The following is a 21,207-nucleotide window of genomic DNA, read 5'->3' as shown; positions in this document are numbered from 1 at the left end:
TAACACCATCCTGTCCCTAAAGCTCCATCTATCCCCAGCCAGAGAATACTGTCACACTCTCACCTAACGTTCCCTAACACCATACTGTCCCTAAAGCTCCATCTATCCCCAGCCAGAGAATACTGTCACACTCTCACCTAACGTTCCCTAACACCATCCTGTCCCTAAAGCTCCATCTATCCCCAGCCAGAGAATACTGTCACACTCTCACCTAACGTTCCCTAACACCATCCTGTCCCTAAAGCTCCATCTATCCCCAGCCAGAGAATACTGTCACACTCTCACCTAACGTTCCCTAACACCATCCTGTCCCTAAAGCTCCATCTATCCCCAGCCAGAGAATACTGTCACACTCTCACCTAACGTTCCCTAACAGCAACCTGTCCCTAAAGCTCCATCTATCCCCAGCCAGAGAATACTGTCACACTCTCACCTAACGTTCCCTAACACCATCCTGTCCATAAAGCTCCATCTATCCCCAGCCAGAGAATACTGTCACACTCTCACCTAACGTTCCCTAACACCATCCTGTCCCTAAAGCTCCATCTATCCCCAGCCAGAGAATACTGTCACACTCTCACCTAACGTTCCCTAACACCATACTGTCCCTAAAGCTCCATCTATCCCCAGCCAGAGAATACTGTCACACTCTCACCTAACGTTCCCTAACACCATCCTGTCCCTAAAGCTCCATCTATCCCCAGCCAGAGAATACTGTCACACTCTCACCTAACGTTCCCTAACACCATCCTGTCCCTAAAGCTCCATCTATCCCCAGCCAGAGAATACTGTCACACTCTCACCTAACGTTCCCTAACAGCAACCTGTCCATAAAGCTCCATCTATCCCCAGCCAGAGAATACTGTCACACTCTCACCTAACGTTCCCTAACACCATCCTGTCCATAAAGCTCCATCTATCCCCAGCCAGAGAATACTGTCACACTCTCACCTAACGTTCCCTAACACCATCCTGTCCATAAAGCTCCATCTATCCCCAGCCAGAGAATACTGTCACACTCTCACCTAACGTTCCCTAACACCATCCTGTCCCTAAAGCTCCATCTATCCCCAGCCAGAGAATACTGTCACACTCTCACCTAACGTTCCCTAACACCATACTGTCCCTAAAGCTCCATCTATCCCCAGCCAGAGAATACTGTCACACTCTCACCTAACGTTCCCTAACACCATCCTGTCCCTAAAGCTCCATCTATCCCCAACCAGAGAGCACTGTCACACTCTCACCTAACGTTCCCTAACACCATCCTGTCCCTAAAGCTCCATCTATCCCCAACCAGAGAGCACTGTCACACTCTCACCTAACGTTCCCTAACACCATCCTGTCCCTAAAGCTCCATCTATCCCCAACCAGAGAGCACTGTCACACTCTCACCTAACGTTCCCTAACACCATCCTGTCCCTAAAGCTCCATCTATCCCCAACCAGAGAGCGCACCGTCAGCCTTATGTCCAGGAGGGTCACTGACATGCACCATAACATGTACAGCTTAGAGGGGAGAAGGGAGAGGGGGATATGAGAGAAACTGTCACATGTATAAAGGGTTAATATGTGCAGGTTAGAGGGGAGAAGGGAGAGGGGGATATGAGAGAAACTGCCCCCTCCCCTCAAATCACCTCTAATCCTCCCTCCCCTCACCATCACCTCTAACCCTCCCTCCCCTCACATCACCTCTAACCCTCCCTCCCCTCAAATCACCTCTAACCCTCCCTCCCCTCACCATCCCCTCTAACCTTCCCTCCCCTCACATCACCTCTAACCCTCCCTCCCCTCACATCACCTCTAATCCTCCCTCCCCTCACATCACCTCTAACCCTCCCTCCCCTCACATGACCTCTAACCCTCCCTCCCCTCACATCATCTCTAATCCTCCCTCCCCTCACCTCTAACCTCCCCTCCCCTCACATCACCTCTAACCTTCCCTCCCCTCACATCCCCTCTAATCCTCCCTCCCCTCACATCACCTCTAACCCTCCCTCCCCTCACATCCCCTCTAACCCTCCCTCCCCTCACATCCCCTCTAACCCTCCCTCCCCTCACATCACCTCTAACCCTCCCTCCCCTCACATCACCTCTAACCCTCCCTCCCCTCACATCCCCTCTAACCCTCCCTCCCCTCACATCCCCTCTAATCCTCCCTCCCCTCACATCACCTCTAACCCTCCCTCCCCTCACATCCCCTCTAACCCTCCCTCCCCTCACATCCCCTCTAACCCTCCCTCCCTCCCCTCACATCCCCTCTAACCCTCCCTCCCCTCACATCCCCTCTAACCCTCCCTCCATCCCCTCACATCACCTCTAACCTTCCCTCCCCTCACATCACCTCTAACCCTCCCTCCCTCCCCTCACATAAACTCTAACCCTCCCTCCCCTCACATCCCCTCTAACCCTCCCTCCCCTCACATCACCTCTAACCCTCCCTCCCCTCACATCCCCTCTAATCCTCCCTCCCCTAACATCACCTCTAACCCTCCCTCCCCTCACATCCCCTCTAATCCTCCCTCCCCTCACTCCACCTCTTCCCCCCCCTCACATCACCTCTAACCCTCCCTCCCCTCACATCACCTCTTCCCTCCCCTCACATCACCTCTAACCCTCCCTCCCCTCACATCCCCTCTAATCCTCCCTCCCCTCACATCCCCTCTAACCCTCCCTCCCCCTCACATCTAACCTCCCCTCACATCCCCTCTAATCCTCCCTCCCCTCACATCACCTCTAACCCTCCCTCCCCTCACATCTAACCTCCCCTCACATCCCCTCTAATCCTCCCTCCCCTCACATCCCCTCTAATCCTCCCTCCCCTCACATCCCCTCTAATCCTCCCTCCCCTCACACCACCTCTTCCCCCCCCTCACATCACCTCTAACCCTCCCTCCCCTCACATCACCTCTTCCCTCCCCTCACATCACCTCTAACCCTCCCTCCCCTCACATCCCCTCTAATCCTCCCTCCCCTCACATCCCCTCTAACCCTCCCTCCCCCTCACATCTAACCTCCCCTCACATCACCTCTAATCCTCCCTCCCCTCACATCCCCTCTAACCCTCCCTCCCCCTCACATCTAACCTCCCCTCACATCACCTCTAACCCTCCCTCCCCTCACATCACCTCTAACCCTCCCTCCCCTCACATCACCTCTAACCCTCCCTCCCCTCACATCACCTCTAACCCTCCCTCCCCTCACATCACCTCTAACCCTCCCTCCCCTCACATCCCCTCTTCCCTCCCCTAACATCACCTCTAACCTTCCCTCCCCTCACATCCCCTCTAATCCTCCCTCCCCTCATATCACCTCTTCCCTCCCCTAACATCACCTCTAACCTTCCCTCCCCTCACATCCCCTCTAACCCTCCCTCCCCTCACATCACTTCTAACCCTCCCTCCCCCTCACATCCCCTCTAACCCTCCCTCCCCCTCACATCTAACCTCCCCTCACATCCCCTCTAATCCTCCCTCCCCTCACATCCCCTCTAACCCTCCCTCCCCCTCACATCCCCTCTAACCCTCCCTCCCCCTCACATCTAACCTCCCCTCACATCCCCTCTAACCCTCCCTCCCCTCACACCACCTCTTCCCCCCCCTCACATCACCTCTAACCCTTCCTCCCCTCACATCACCTCTAACCCTCCCTCCCCTCACATCCCCTCTAACCCTCCCTCCCCTCACATCACCTCTAACCTTCCCTCCCCCTCACATCCCCTCTAATCCTCCCTCCCCTCACATCCCCTCTAACCCTCCCTCCCCCTCACATCTAACCTCCCCTCACATCACCTCTAACCCTCCCTCCCCTCACATCTAACCTCCCCTCACATCCCCTCTAATCCTCCCCCCCCTCACATCACCTCTAACCCTTCCTCCCCTCACATCACCTCTAACCCTCCCTCCCCTCACATCCCCTCTAACCTTCCCTCCCCCTCACATCCCCTCTAATCCTCCCTCCCCTCACATCCCCTCTAACCCTCCCTCCCCCTCACATCTAACCTCCCCTCACATCACCTCTAACCCTCCCTCCCCTCACATCTAACCTCCCCTCACATCCCCTCTAATCCTCCCCCCCCTCACATCACCTCTAACCCTTCCTCCCCTCACATCACCTCTAATCCTCCCTCCCCTCACATCCCCTCTAACCCTCCCTCCCCCTCACATCTAACCTCCCCTCACATCACCTCTAACCCTCCCTCCCCTCACATCTAACCTCCCCTCACATCCCCTCTAATCCTCCTCCCCTCACATCACCTCTAACCCTCCCTCCCCTTACATCACCTCTAACCCTCCTTCCCCTCACATCACCTCTAATCCTCCCTCCCCTCACATCACCTATAACCCTCCCTCCCCTCACATCCCCTCTAACCCTCCCTCCCCTCACATCACCTCTAACCTTCCCTCCCCCTCACATCCCCTCTAATCCTCCCTCCCCTCACATCCCCTCTAACCCTCCCTCCCCCTCACATCTAACCTCCCCTCACATCCCTCTAATCCTCCCTCCCCTCACATCACCTCTAACCCTCCCTCCCCCTCACATCTAACCTCCCCTCACATCACCTCTAACACTCCCTCCCCTCACATCACCTCTAACCTTCCCTCCCCTCACATCACCTCTAACCCTCCCTCCCCTCACATCCCCTCTAATCCTCCCTCCCCTCACATCACCTCTAACCTTCCCTCCCCTCACATCACCTCTAACCCTCCCTCCCCTCACATCACCTCTAACCTTCCCTCCCCTCACATCACCTCTAACCCTCCCTCCCCTCACATCACCTCTAACCTTCCCTCCCCTCACATCCCTCTAACCCTCCCTCCCCTCACATCACCTCTAACCTTCCCTCCCCTCACATCCCCTCTAATCCTCCCTCCCCTCACATCCCCTCTAACCCTCCCTCCCCCTCACATCTAACCTCCCCTCACATCACCTCTAACCCTCCCTCCCCTCACATCTAACCTCCCCTCACATCCCTCTAATCCTCCCCCCCCTCACATCACCTCTAACCCTTCCTCCCCTCACATCACCTCTAACCCTCCCTCCCCTCACATCCCCTCTAACCTTCCCTCCCCCTCACATCCCCTCTAATCCTCCCTCCCCTCACATCCCCTCTAACCCTCCCTCCCCCTCACATCTAACCTCCCCTCACATCACCTCTAACCCTCCCTCCCCTCACATCTAACCTCCCCTCACATCCCCTCTAATCCTCCCCCCCTCACATCACCTCTAACCCTCCTCCCCTCACATCACCTCTAATCCTCCCTCCCCTCACATCCCCTCTAACCCTCCCTCCCCCTCACATCTAACCTCCCTCACATCACCTCTAACCCTCCCTCCCCTCACATCTAACCTCCCCTCACATCCCCTCTAATCCTCCCTCCCCTCACATCACCTCTAACCCTCCCTCCCCTCACATCACCTCTAACCCTCCCTCCCTCACATCACCTCTAACCCTCCCTCCCCTCACATCACCTCTAACCCTCCTCCCCTCACATCACCTCTAACCCTCCCTCCCCTCACATCACCTCTAATCCTCCCTCCCCTCACATCACCTCTAACCCTCCCTCCCCTCACATCCCCTCTAACCCTCCCTCCCCTCACATCACCTCTAACCTTCCCTCCCCCTCACATCCCCTCTAATCCTCCCTCCCCTCACATCCCCTCTAACCCTCCCTCCCCCTCACATCTAACCTCCCCTCACATCCCCTCTAATCCTCCCTCCCCTCACATCACCTCTAACCCTCCCTCCCCCTCACATCTAACCTCCCCTCACATCACCTCTAACACTCCCTCCCCTCACATCACCTCTAACCTTCCCTCCCCTCACATCACCTCTAACCTTCCCTCCCCTCACATCACCTCTAACCCTCCCTCCCCTCACATCCCCTCTAATCCTCCCTCCCCTCACATCACCTCTAACCCTCCCTCCCCTCACATCACCTCTAACCTTCCCTCCCCTCACATCACCTCTAACCCTCCCTCCCTCCCCCTCACATCACCTCTAACCCTCCCTCCCTCCCCTCACATCACCTCTAACCCTCCCTCCCCTCACATCACCTCTAACCCTCCCTCCCTCCCCTCACATCACCTCTAACCCTCCCTCCCTCCCCTCACATCACCTCTAACCCTCCCTCCCTCCCCTCACATCACCTCTAACCCTCCCTCCCTCCCCTCACATCACCTCTAACCCTCCCTCCCTCCCCTCACATCACCTCTAATCCTCCCCTCACATCCCCTCTAATCCTCCCTCCCCTCACATCACCTCTAACCCTCCCTCCCCTCACATCACCTCTAATCCTCCCTCCCCCTCACATCTAACCTCCCCTCACATCCCCTCTAATCCTCCCTCCCCTCACATCCCTCTAACCCTCCCTCCCCTCACACCACCTCTTCCCCCCCTCACATCACCTCTAACCCTTCCTCCCCTCACATCACCTCTAACCTTCCCTCCCCTCACATCACCTCTAACCCTCCCTCCCTCCCTCCCCTCACATCACCTCTAACCCTCCCTCCCCTCACATCACCTCTAAACTCACATCACCTCTAACCCTCCCTCCCTCCCCTCACATCACCTCTAACCCTCCCTCCCTCCCCTCACATCACCTCTAACCCTCCCTCCCCTCACATCACCTCTAACCCTCCCTCCCTCCCCTCACATCACCTCTAACCCTCCCTCCCCTCACATCACCTCTAACCCTCCCTCCCCTCACATCACCTCTAACCCTCCCTCCCTCCCCTCACATCACCTCTAACCCTCCCTCCCCTCACATCACCTCTAACCCTCCCTCCCTCCCCTCACATCACCTCTAACCCTCCCTCCCTCCCCTCACATCACCTCTAACCCTCCCTCCCCTCACCTCTAACCCTCCCTCCCTCCCCTCCCCTCACCTCTAACCCTCCCTCCCCTCCCCTCACCTCTAACCCTCCCTCCCCTCACATCACCTCTAACCCTCCCTCCCCTCACATCACCTCTAACCCTCCCTCCCCTCACATCACCTCTAACCCTCCCTCCCTCACATCACCTCTAACCCTCCTTCCCCTCACATCACCTCTAACCCTCCCTCCCCTCACATCACCTCTAACCCCCCTCCCCTCACATCACCTCTAACCCTCCCTCCCCTCACATCCCCTCTAATCCTCCCTCCCCTCACATCACCTCTAACCCTCCCTCCCCTCACATCACCTCTAACCCTCCCTCCCCTCACATCACCTCTTCCCTCCCCTCACATCACCTCTAACCATTCCTCCCCTCACATCACCTCTAACCCTCCCTCCCCTCACATCCCCTCTAATCCTCCCTCCCCTCACATCCCCTCTAACCCTCCCTCCCCTCACATCACCTCTAACCCTCCCTCCCCTCACCATCACCTCTAACCTTCCCTCCCCTCACCATCACCTCTAACTCTCCCTCCCCTCACATCACCTCTAACCCTCCCTCCCCTCACATCACCTCTAACCTCCCCTCACATCACCTCTAACCCTCCCTCCCCTCACATCACCTCTAACCCTCTCTCCCCTCACATCCCCTCTAATCCCCCCTCCCCTCACATCACCTCTAACCCTCTCTCCCCTCACATCCCCTCTAATCCTCCCTCCCCTCACATCACCTCTTACCTCCCCTCACATCACCTCTAACCCTCCCTCCCCTCACATCACCTCTAACCCTCCCTCCCCTCACATCACCTCTAAACCTCCCTCCCCTCACATCACCTCTAATCCTCCCTCCCCTCACATCCCCTCTAACCCTCCCTCCCCCTCACATCCCCTCTAATCCTCCCTCCCCTCAAATCACCTCTAACCCTCCCTCCCCTCTAATCCTCCCTCCCCTCACATCACCTCTTCCCTCCCCTCACATCACCTCTAATCCTCCCTCCCCTCACATCCTCTCTAACCCTCCCTCCCCCTCACATCCCCTCTAATCCTCCCTCCCCTCAAATCACCTCTAACCCTCCCTCCCCTCTAATCCTCCCTCCCCTCACATCACCTCTTCCCTCCCCTCACATCACCTCTAACCCTCCCTCCCCTCACATCACCTCTAACCCTCCCTCCCTCCCCTCACATCACCTCTAACCCTCCCTCCCTCCCCTCACATCACCTCTAACCCTCCCTCCCCTCACATCCCCTCTAATCCTCCCTCCCCTCACATCCCCTCTAATCCTCCCTCCCGTTACCATAACCCCCGCATTATTAACTCTCGCTTTGCCCCTCACCCATCACGCGGGGTTCCTTCTCTCTCGGCATCTCCTCATACAGATCCTCCCCATCCTCCTGTGGTGACTCCAGAATACTTTCGTAGTCTTCCTCCTTTTCTTCCTCTCTGCGATGCGGGAGGTCGGGGATGGCCTCGTACTCTTCTTCTCTATCACTTGGGATGTCTGGGATGTCTTCGTAACTCTCCTCCTCTTCGCGGTACGTCTCTGCCGGGGGGGCTTTATACTCCCTCTCCGGGAGTTTGGGGGGGACGGCGGGGGGCTCCTCATAATCGGGGTCCCACGTCTCCTGGGAGTGAGAGCGGGGGATGAAGATGGGTGGGTGACTTCAAGAGCTGCGAAGAAACTCTCACCCATTAATAAACTCACCTCTGTGGCTATGGGCTCTTGTGGTGTTCGGGGAGAAACCCGGGGCACAGGGACTGGAATCTGTTCTGGGAGGAGGACCCGAGGCTTCTCTGTGATCCGAGGAGGCTGAAACATACACAGCGCTCTGCTGTATGACACACGCATGTACTGCGCACACAATGCTCTGCTGTATGACACACGCATGTACTCAGCACACAATGCTCTGCTGTGTGACACACGCATGTACTGCGCACACAATGCTCTGCTGTATGACACACGCATGTACTGTGTACACAATGCTCTGCTGTATAACACATGCATGTACTGAGCACACAATGCTCTGCTGTATAACACACGCATGTACTCAGCACACAATGCTCTGCTGTATAACACATGCATGTACTGAGCACACAATGCTCTGCTGTATAACACACGCATGTACTGCACACACAATGCTCTGCTGTATGACACACGCATGTACTGCACACAATGCTCTGCTGTATGACACACGCATGTACTGCGCACACAATGCTCTGCTGTATAACACACGTATGTACTGCGCACACAATGCTCTGCTGTGTAACACACGCATGTACTGTGCACACAATGCTCTGCTGTGTAACACACGCATGTACTGTGCACACAATGCTCTGCTGTATAACACACGTATGTACTGTGCACACAATGCTCTGCTGTATGACACACGCATGTACTGCGCACACAATGCTTTGCTGTATGACACACGCATGTACTGCACACACAATGCTCTGCTGTGTAACACACGCATGTACTGTGCACACAATGCTCTGCTGTATAACACACGCATGTACTGTGCACACAATGCTCTGCTGTATAACACACGTATGTACTGAGCACACAATGCTCTGCTGTATGACACACGCATGTACTGCGCACACAATGCTTTGCTGTATGACACACGCATGTACTGCACACACAATGCTCTGCTGTGTAACACACGCATGTACTGCGCACACAATGCTCTGCTGTATGACACACGCATGTACTGCGCACACAATGCTCTGCTGTATAACACACGCATGTACTGCACACACAATGCTCTGCTGTATAACACACGCATGTACTGCACACACAATGCTCTGCTGTATGACACACGCATGTACTGAGCACACAATGCTCTGCTGTATAACACACGTATGTACTGCACACACAATGCTCTGCTGTGTAACACACGCATGTACTGTGCACACAATGCTCTGCTGTATAACACACGCATGTACTGAGCACACAATGCTCTGCTGTATAACACACGCATGTACTGTGCACACAATGCTCTGCTGTATAACACACGTATGTACTGTGCACACAATGCTCTGCTGTATGACACACGCATGTACTGCGCACACAATGCTCTGCTGTGTAACACACGCATGTACTGCGCACACAATGCTCTGCTGTATGACACACGCATGTACTGCGCACACAATGCTCTGCTGTATAACACACGCATGTACTGCACACACAATGCTCTGCTGTATAACACACGCATGTACTGCACACACAATGCTCTGCTGTATGACACACGCATGTACTGAGCACACAATGCTCTGCTGTATAACACACGTATGTACTGCACACACAATGCTATGCTGTATAATACAAGCATGTACTGCACACACAATGCTCTGCTGTATGACACACGCATGTACTGAGCACACAATGCTCTGCTGTATAACACACGTATGTACTGCACACACAATGCTCTGCTGTATGACACACGCATGTACTGCGCACACAATGCTCTGCTGTATAACACACGCATGTACTGCACACACAATGCTCTGCTGTATAACACACGCATGTACTGCACACACAATGCTCTGCTGTATGACACACGCATGTACTGAGCACACAATGCTCTGCTGTATAACACATGTATGTACTGCACACACAATGCTATGCTGTATAATACAAGCATGTACTGCACACACAATGCTCTGCTGTATGACACACGCATGTACTGCGCACACAATGCTCTGCTGTGTAACACACGCATGTACTGTGCACACAATGCTCTGCTGTATAACACACGCATGTACTGCACACACAATGCTCTGCTGTATGACACACGCATGTACTGAGCACACAATGCTCTGCTGTATAACACACGTATGTACTGCACACACAATGCTATGCTGTATAATACAAGCATGTACTGCACACACAATGCTCTGCTGTATGACACACGCATGTACTGCGCACACAATGCTCTGCTGTATAACACACGTATGTACTGCACACACAATGCTCTGCTGTATAACACACGCATGTACTCAGCACACAATGCTCTGCTGTATGACACACGCATGTACTCAGCACACAATGCTCTGCTGTATGACATGCATGTACTCAGCACACAATTCTCTGCTGTATAACACACGCATGTACTGAGCACACAATGCTCTGCTGTATAACACACGCATGTACTCAGCACACAATGCTCTGCTGTATAACACACGCATGTACTCAGCACACAATGCTCTGCTGTATAACACACGCATGTACTGAGCACACATTGCTCTGCTGTATAACACACGCATGTACTCAGCACACAATGCTCTGCTGTATAACACACGCATGTACTGCGCACACAATGCCCTGCTGTATAACACACGCATGTACTCAGCACACAATGCTCTGCTGTATGACACACGCATGTACTGAGCACACAATGCTCTGCTGTATAACACACGCATGTACTGCGCACACAATGCTCTGCTGTATAACACACGCATGTACTCAGCACACAATGCTCTGCTGTATGACACACACATGTACTGAGCACACAATGCTCTGCTGTATAACACACGCATGTACTGCACACACAATGCTCTGCTTTATAACACACGCATGTACTCAGCACACAATGCTCTGCTGTATGACACACGCATGTACTCAGCACACAATGCTCTGCTGTATAACACACGCATGTACTGAGCACACAATGCTCTGCTATATGACACACGCATGCACTCAGCACACAATACTCTGCTGTATGACACACGCATGTACTGAGCACACAATGCTCTGCTATATGACACACGCATGTACTCAGCACACAATGCTCTGCTGTATGACACACGCATGTACTGAGCACACAATGCTTTGCTGTATAACACACGCATGTACTGCGCACACAATGCTCTGCTATATGACACACGCATGTACTGCGCACACAATGCTCTGCTATATGACACACGTACTGAGCACACAATGCTCTGCTGTATAACACATGCATGTACTGAGCACACAATGCTCTGCTATATGACACACGCATGTACTCAGCACACAATGCTCTGCTGTATGACACACGCATGTACTGAGCACACAATGCTCTGCTGTATGACACATGCATGCACTCAGCACACAATGCTCTGCTATATGACACACGCATGTACTGCACACACAATGCTCTGCTATATGACACACGTACTGAGCACACAATGGTCTGCTATGACACATGCATGTACTGAGAAGACAATGCTCTGCTGTATGACACACGCATGTACTCAGCACACAATGCTCTGCTATATGACACACGCATGTACTCAGCACACAATGCTCTGCTATATGACACACGCATGTACTGCGCACACAATGCTCTGCTATATGACACACGCATGTACTGCGCACACAATGCTCTGCCATATGACACATGCATGTACTGCGCACACAATGCTCTGCTATATGACACACGCATGTACTGCGCACACAATGCTCTGCTATATGACACACGCATGCACTGCGCACACAATGCTCTGCTGTATAACACATGCATGTACTGAGCACACAATGCTCTGCTATATGACACACGCATGTACTGCGCACACAATGCTCTGCTATATGACACACGCATGTACTGCGCACACAATGCTCTGCTATATGACACACGCATGTACTGCGCACACAATGCTTTGCTATATGACACACGCATGTACTGTACACACAATGCTCTGCTATATGACACACGCATGTACTGCGCACACAATGCTCTGCTATATGACACACGCATGTACTGCGCACACAATGCTCTGCTGTATAACTGTCACGGGAGACCAGGTAATTTACACCTTTATACCGGGATCATATCACTGAGCAAAACCAAGAAGTAAAACAAACTGCGATTTATTCCATAGAAACAGACGCACACACAGTGACACACACACACACACACAAACACACACACACACACACACACACACACACACACACACACACACACACACACACACACACACACACAGTGACACAGTGACACACACACACACACACACACACACACACACACACACACACACACAGTGACACACAGTGACACACACACACACACACACACACACACACACACACACACACACACACACACACACACACACACACACACACACACACACACACACACACACACACACACACACAGTGACACACACACACACACACACACACACACACACAAACACACACACACACACACACACACACACACACACACACACACACACACACACACACACACACACACACACACAGTGACACAGTGACACAGTGACACACACACACACACACACAGTGACACACACACACACACAGCGTGGGTTACAATAAACATGATAAAACACACTTACTGGGGGTCTGGGCTACAAAACAATCTTTCCAAACTCAGATAGTCCATAAAACAAAGTCTTTAAGTTACCGGGAGTTACCCGCAAAAGTGCTGGAACTCAATTCGGCATGAGTTACCAGACGCCACCGCTGTATCTCTGCCGGAGATGCCAAAATCCCTTGACCGGGAGATAGTACCAAATGTCTGGTACTCTCTTCGGCGTGTAGTTCTAGCCGCGACCGCTACATTCTCTTCTCAGAACTTGGCCCCACAAAGTGGGACTTGGCCTTGAAAGTTCTGCAGCCGGCTCGTGTCTATTTCTCTCAGAGCATCTTTTGGTGATTTCGGTCTTGGCGCTTAGAATCTGAGGACCTGATTGGCTGCTAGGTTTCTTATAGGATTTACAGTCCCATTCACAGAACGCTACAGCCAATCAGAGCGTGGGGAGCTTTCTACTAGCCTATCAGAGAGTTGTCAGTACTCTGAGGCCGGGCGGGCACGGATTTCAATTCTGCAAAGAGCATGCGCCAGCTCGGCACCTCTTTCCCTTAGCATATGGAACCCACCCGCTGTGTCAGGCTCCACAGAGTCTGGGCAAATGTTTGCCCGCTAGCCCCTATTCATGTCTGGACATGAGTACTGGAGTTTTAACTCCAGTGCTCCGCCCGGCCTGACACCTTGGCATCTCTGAGGCTTTCAAGTCCGGGACCCGAGCAGACTCGGTGGCACCAGGCTTGTTGGCCATCTGGTCTCTCGGAACTTGGAAGTTCCCTTGGAAAGTGGGACCACTAAGCTGGACGGTACCCAAAACGCGACTGGGGAAGAGCAAGGAGGAGGTCGAAGTAACCGGGGCAGTGATTACACCGATAGGATAAATCCGTTCCGCCCATCTGGTGATGTGGCCCACAGCGAAACAACCACTCTGCGCTGCACAAAACCATACAAGATTGGAACGTGGGACGTGAACAGTCTGAATGCAGGAAAATTGGACATTGTGAAAAGGGAAATGGATCGACTGAACATCTACATATCGGGCACCAGTGAAATACATTGGACTGGCAATGGCTTCTTCAATTCCGGCGAGCACACGTTGTATTACTCTGGCAATGACACCACCAGACGGCGAGGAGTGGGCTTTATCGTGAACAAGAAATTTGCCAAAGCCACGAGAGTTATCCGACACTCAGCAACCGAATAATGGCCGCCCGAATCAGAGGGAAACCTCGTGACATCACGGCTCCCAAAATATACTCTCCAACAGCAGACGCACCTGAAGAGGAAGAGCTCTATGGCGAACTTCAGGATGCACTACGCCAAACACCCAATAAGGACATTATCTACATTATTGGTGATTTCAACTCCAAAGTGGGAACTATGGCAGCACCCGAAATCGTTGGAAGATTCGGTTTAGGAGTGCGGAGCGAGGCAGGAGACCAATTGGTTAAATTCTGTCAAGAACATTGGCTAACGATCACCAACACTTGGTTCAAACAACCCAAACGGCGGCTGTACACCTGGACATCACCAAGTGGAGAACACAGAAACCAAATTGACTACATCCTGTGTCAGAAGACGTGGCAGAGCTTGATCTTGGCTGTGAAGACATACCCTGCTGCTGATTGCGGATCAGATCCCCAACTGCTGGTAGCCACAGTTAAACTCAGATTCCGCAACACCAAACAAACGGCAGCCACAAAGAAATTCAACACAGACACGATCAGCCCCAGCTACGCCGTCGAAGTAAAGAACAGATTCGACCTCCTCGCTACAGAAGAAAGGCACCCAGATGAGATGTGGGAAGAAGTGAAAGCATGCATTATCGAAACAGCCTTAGAACATGTCCGCACAAGAAACAATCGAAATCAGCCCAGTGAATTTCCGATTCTACCATCGGCATCGCAGAAGAGAGAAGGAAGGCCAAGCTACTGGGAACAGAGAAGATTTCAGAAGGCTGAATGCAGAATTCCAAAGAGAGGCCAGAAAGGACAAAGAACTACTGGAAGTAACAGTGCCAGAAGGTGGAGGTAGCGAGCAGGTAAGGTCATACGCGAGAACTGTACACCCACGTGAACAGGGTCATTCAAGGCTCAGAAGACAACAGTTCGTGGGAGCAATGGCCAGGAATTGCATGACCAGCAAGCCATACGTGAGCGGTGGAAAGAATACACAGAGAAGTTGTACGAAAATGAATATCAGAACCACCCGGCGGAGGAGAATGAGACACTGGAACTGGAGCCAGATATTCTGCAGGAAGAAGTCGCATGGGCAATGAAGCAATTAGCCAACCGAAAAGCCCCAGGAATCGATGGCATCCCAGCAGAATTACTCACATCCATACCAGCGGCAGCATTAACAGCATTATGTCAATGCATATGGAGCACGTGTGAGTGGCCGAAAGAATGGAGAAGAGCAGTATTCATCCCAATTCTGAAGAAGGGTGACACGAAGGATTGCTCAAATTACCGCTCCATAGCCTTGACACCACACGCAAGCAAAATCCTTCTGAAGATTATCCAACAGCGCTCGAGTACAACCGTAGATGGGGAAATGCCAAATGTGCAAGCTGCCTTTAGGAAAGGCATAGGCCCTCGTGATCACATTGCCACCCATCGATGGATTATGGAAAAAACAGGGAGTATCACAAAGATCTCTACATGTGTTTCATCGATTATTCAAAGGCGTTGATGTAATTGAGCACTACAAGCTCCGGACCTGCTTAAGGAAATGGGCACACCACCATACCTGACTGAACTCCTAAAATCACTATCAAGATCAAGAAGCTATAGTCCGAAAGCCATACGGAGACACGGATTGGTTCAAGATCGGAAAGGGCACACGCCAAGGATGCATCCTATCACCAGCAGCTTTCAACATTTATGCAGAAGCTGCCATGCGGCGAGCAGGCCTGGATGAGTCCAAGATTGGCGTGAAAATAGGCGGCAGAAACATCAACAACCTCCGATACACCGATGATACCACTCTGCTGGCTGAAAACAAGACGGATCTTGAACATCGGATCATGAAAGTCAAAGAAGAAAGTGAGAAGGTTGGACTGCGCCTGAACATTAAGAAGACACAGATCATGACAACAGCAAAAAATCCGAATGTTAATATCAAGATCAACAATAAAGAAATTGAAGTGGTTAAAGATTTCATCTTCCTTGGCTCCAAAATTGATCGCGATGGCGGCTGCACCCCTGAGATCAAGAGACGGCTGACACTTGGAAGAAATGCGATGGTCAGTATGAACAACATCTGGAAGAAATGCGATGGTCAGTATGAACAACATCTGGAAGAATAAAGACATCAACCTGGCAACTAAATGCAGATTGGTCAGTGCAATCGTTTTCCCAATAGCAACATACGGCTGCAAAACCTGGACTCTGAGAAAGGCAGACAGGCGAAAGATCAATGCTTTGAACTGTGGTGCTGGAGACGTCTGCTACGCATTCCATGGACAGCCAGAGTAACGAACCAAGCAGTTCTGGAATGGATCAAACCAAAAATCTCACTGAAGGCTAAGATAACAAAGCAAAAGCTCTCCTACTTTGGTGACATCATGTGAAGTGAGTCGCTTGAGAAGGATGCCATGCTAGAAATGATCGGTGGCAAAAGAGGAAGAGGCCGCCCAAGAACTCGCTGGCTAGATACCATCAAGAAAGACACTGGACCGAACATAGCAGAATTGAAAGAAGCCGTGAGAGATCGGAAGACATGGAGACAAGTGATCCATAGAGTGGCCGAGAGTCGTACTCGACTGAACAGATAAGGGAGGATGTGTCTATATGTCCCCGGGAATATGACCTGATTCCTGGATACTTTTTTGGGGTAACCAGCAGCTTTGGGCCCCTGCTACCTAGACACAATCTGACAACACTTTTACTGCAAAGTCCCCCCTGAAACTCATAGCCTGAGAATCCCCCCTGGTTAGCACTCCTGGAAAGGTAAAACACACACACATGTCATGTACAGCCAATGTGTCCCTCCCTGAGACTCCCCCCTGGTTAGCACTCCTGGAAAGGTAAAACACGCACACATTCTTCATTGTCATACAATTACATTCATTGCAGGTACAATACACAGGTTGAAGAGCTGACACTCTAAAACCTTAAACAGGGCTCAGAAGTAACAAGCTGGGCACAATACCTTTATCGATGGCCTGGTTACCCCTTCACCGTCAGTCACAATGACACACATGAACTGAGCACACAATGCTCTTCTGTATGACACACATGTATTGAGCACACAATGCTCTGCTATATGACACACGCATGTACTGAACACACAATGTTCTGCTGTATGACGCACATACTGAACACACAATGTTCTGCTGTATGACGCACGTACTGAACACACAATGTTCAGCTGTATGACACACGCACGTACTGAACACACAATGCTCTGCTGTATGACACACGCTCTGAACACAAGGTTCAGCTGTATGACACACGCACGTACTGAACACACAATGTTCTGCTGTATCACACACTCATGTACTGAACACACAAGGTTCAGCTGTATGACACACGCATGTACTGAACACAATGTTCTGCTGTATGACATACGCACTGAACACATATTGCTCTGCTGTATGACATACGCACTGAACACATATTGCTCTGCTGTATGACACACGTTCTTAACACAAGGTTCAGCTGTATGACACACACGTACTGAACACACAATGTTCTGCTGTATCACACACTCATGTACTGAACACAAAAGGTTCAGCTGTATGACACACGCATGTACTGAACACAATGTTCTGCTGTATCATACACACACGTACTGAACACGCAATGCTCTGCTGTATGACACACACACGTACTGAACACACAATGCTCTGCTGTATGACATACGCACTGAACACATATTGCTCTGCTGTATCATACACACACGTACTGAACACGCAATGCTCTCTCACCTCTCTTCTTTGTTCTCTCTCCGGTGTCTCTCTCTTCTGCCGTCTCCCTCTCTCCTCCTCTGCTCGCTGGCGCGTCTCCTCCTCTGCAATTCCGGCGATTCTCTCAAAGCGACATTTCAGATCGCGAGCTCCGCTTGTTACTACAACACAGAAACAGCACCCTCAGCTACCTCACTACAACACACACAGCACAAACAGCTACTGTACCTCACTACAACACACACGGCACAAACAGCTACTGTACCTCACTACAACACACACAGCACAAACACCTACTGTACCTCACTACAACACACACAGCACACGAAGCTACTGTACGTCACTACAACACACACAGCACACACAGCTACTGTACCCCACTACAACACACACAGCACAAACAGCTACTGTACCTCACTACAACACACACAGCACACACAGCTACTGTACCTCACTACAACACACACAGCACAAACAGCTACTGTACCTCACTACAACACACACAGCACAAACAGCTACTGTACCTCACTACAACACACACAGCACAAACAGCTACTGTACCTCACTACAACACACACAGCACACACAGCTACTGTACCTCACTACAACACACACAGCACAAACAGCTACTGTACCTCACTACAACACGCACAGCACAAACAGCTACTGTACCTCACTACAGCACACACAGCACACGAAGCTACTGTACGTCACTACAACACACACAGCACACACAGCTACTGTACCCCACTACAACACACACAGCACAAACAGCTACTGTACCTCACTACAACACACACAGCACACACAGCTACTGTACCTCACTACAACACACACAGCACAAACAGCTACTGTACCTCACTACAACACACACAGCACAAACAGCTACTGTACCTCACTACAACACACACAGCACAAACAGCTACTGTACCTCACTACAACACACACAGCACACACAGCTACTGTACCTCACTACAACACACACAGCACAAACAGCTACTGTACCTCACTACAACACGCACAGCACACACAGCTACTGTACCTCACTACAACACACACAGCACAAACAGCTACTGTACCTCACTACAACACACACAGCACAAACAGCTACTGTACCTCACTACAACACACACAGCACAAACAGCTACTGTACCTCACTACAACACACACAGCACACACACCTACTGTACCTCACTACAACACACACAGCACAAACAGCTACTGTACCTCACTACAACACACACAGCACAAACAGCTACTGTACCTCACTACAACACGCACAGCACAAACAGCTACTGTACCTCACTACAACACACACAGCACACACAGCTACTGTACCTCACTACAACACACACAGCACAAACAGCTACTGTACCTCACTACAACAGACACGGCACAAACAGCTACTGTACCTCACTACAACACACACAGCACACACAGCTACTGTACCTCACTACAACACACACAGCACAAACAGCTACTGTACCTCACTACAACACACACAGCACAAACAGCTACTGTACCTCACTACAACACACACAGCACAAACAGCTACTGTACCTCACTACAACACACACAGCACACACACCTACTGTACCTCACTACAACACACACAGCACAAACAGCTACTGTACCTCACTACAACACACACAGCACAAACAGCTACTGTACCTCACTACAACACACACAGCACAAACAGCTACTGTACCTCACTACAACACACACAGCACAAACAGCTACTGTACCTCACTACAACACACACAGCACAAACAGCTACTGTACCTCACTACAACACACACAGCACACACAGCACAAACAGCTACAGTACCCCACTACAACACACACAGCACAAACAGCTACTGTACCTCACTACAACACACACAGCACAAAAAGCTACTGTACCTCACTACAACACACACAGCACAAACAGCTACTGTACCTCACTACAACACACACAGCACAAACAGCTACTGTACCTCACTACAACACACACAGCACAAACAGCTACTGTACCTCACTACAACACACACAGCACAAACAGCTACTGTACCTCACTACAACACACACAGCACAAACAGCTACTGTACCTCACTACAGCACACACAGCACAAACAGCTACTGTACCTCACTACAACACACACAGCACAAACAGCTACTGTACCTCACTACAACACACACAGCACAAACAGCTACTGTACCTCACTACAAACACACACAGCACAAACAGCTACTGTTCCTCACTACAACACGCACAGCACAAACAGCTACTGTACCTCACTACAACACACACAGCTACTGTACCTCACTACAACACACACAGCACAAACAGCTACTGTACCTCACTACAACACACACAGCACAAACAGCTACTGTACCTCACTACAACACACACAGCACAAACAGCTACTGTACCTCACTACAGCACACACAGCACAAACAGCTACTGTACCTCACTACAACACACACAGCACACACAGCTACTGTACCTCACTACAGCACACACAGCACAAACAGCTACTGTACCTCACTACAAACACACACAGCACAAACAGCTACTGTACCTCACTACAACACACACAGCACAAACAGCTACTGTACCTCACTACAACACACACAGCACACACAGCTACTGTACCTCACTACAACACACACAGCACACACAGCTACTGTACCTCACTACAACACACACAGCACACACAGATACTGTACCTCACTACAACACACACGGCACAAACAGATACTGTACCTCACTACAGCACACACAGCACAAACAGATACTGTTCCTCACTACAACACACACAGCACAAACAGCTACTGTACCTCACTACAACACACACAGCACAAACAGCTACTGTACCTCACTACAACACACACAGCACACACAGCTACTGTACCTCACTACAACACACACAGCACAAACAGCTACTGTACCTCACTACAACACACACAGCACAAACAGCTACTGTACCTCACTACAACACACACAGCACACACAGCTACTGTACCTCACTACAACACACACAGCACAAACAGCTACTGTACCTCACTACAACACACACAGCACACACAGCTACTGTACCTCACTACAACACACACAGCACAAAC

General features: G+C 51.4%; 1 protein-coding gene across 1 annotated transcript in view; it reads right to left on the bottom strand.

Annotated features, from left to right (window-relative positions):
* Window positions 1-21,207, bottom strand: part of LOC142494329 (uncharacterized) — a 194,946-nt gene that overhangs the window by 59,771 nt on the left and 113,968 nt on the right. Inside the window, exons 8-10 of the mRNA XM_075598888.1 lie at window positions 18,124-18,273; window positions 8,579-8,683; window positions 8,210-8,498 (exon numbers count right to left, since the gene is read on the bottom strand). Coding sequence (XP_075455003.1) covers window positions 8,210-8,498; window positions 8,579-8,683; window positions 18,124-18,273 — 544 coding nt within the window. The remainder of the gene's footprint in view (window positions 1-8,209; window positions 8,499-8,578; window positions 8,684-18,123; window positions 18,274-21,207) is intronic.

This window comes from Ascaphus truei, chromosome 5 (assembly GCF_040206685.1).
Source record: "Ascaphus truei isolate aAscTru1 chromosome 5, aAscTru1.hap1, whole genome shotgun sequence".
Classification (NCBI taxonomy): Eukaryota; Metazoa; Chordata; class Amphibia; order Anura; family Ascaphidae; genus Ascaphus; species Ascaphus truei.
This window is presented reverse-complemented; position numbering and strand designations above follow the sequence as displayed.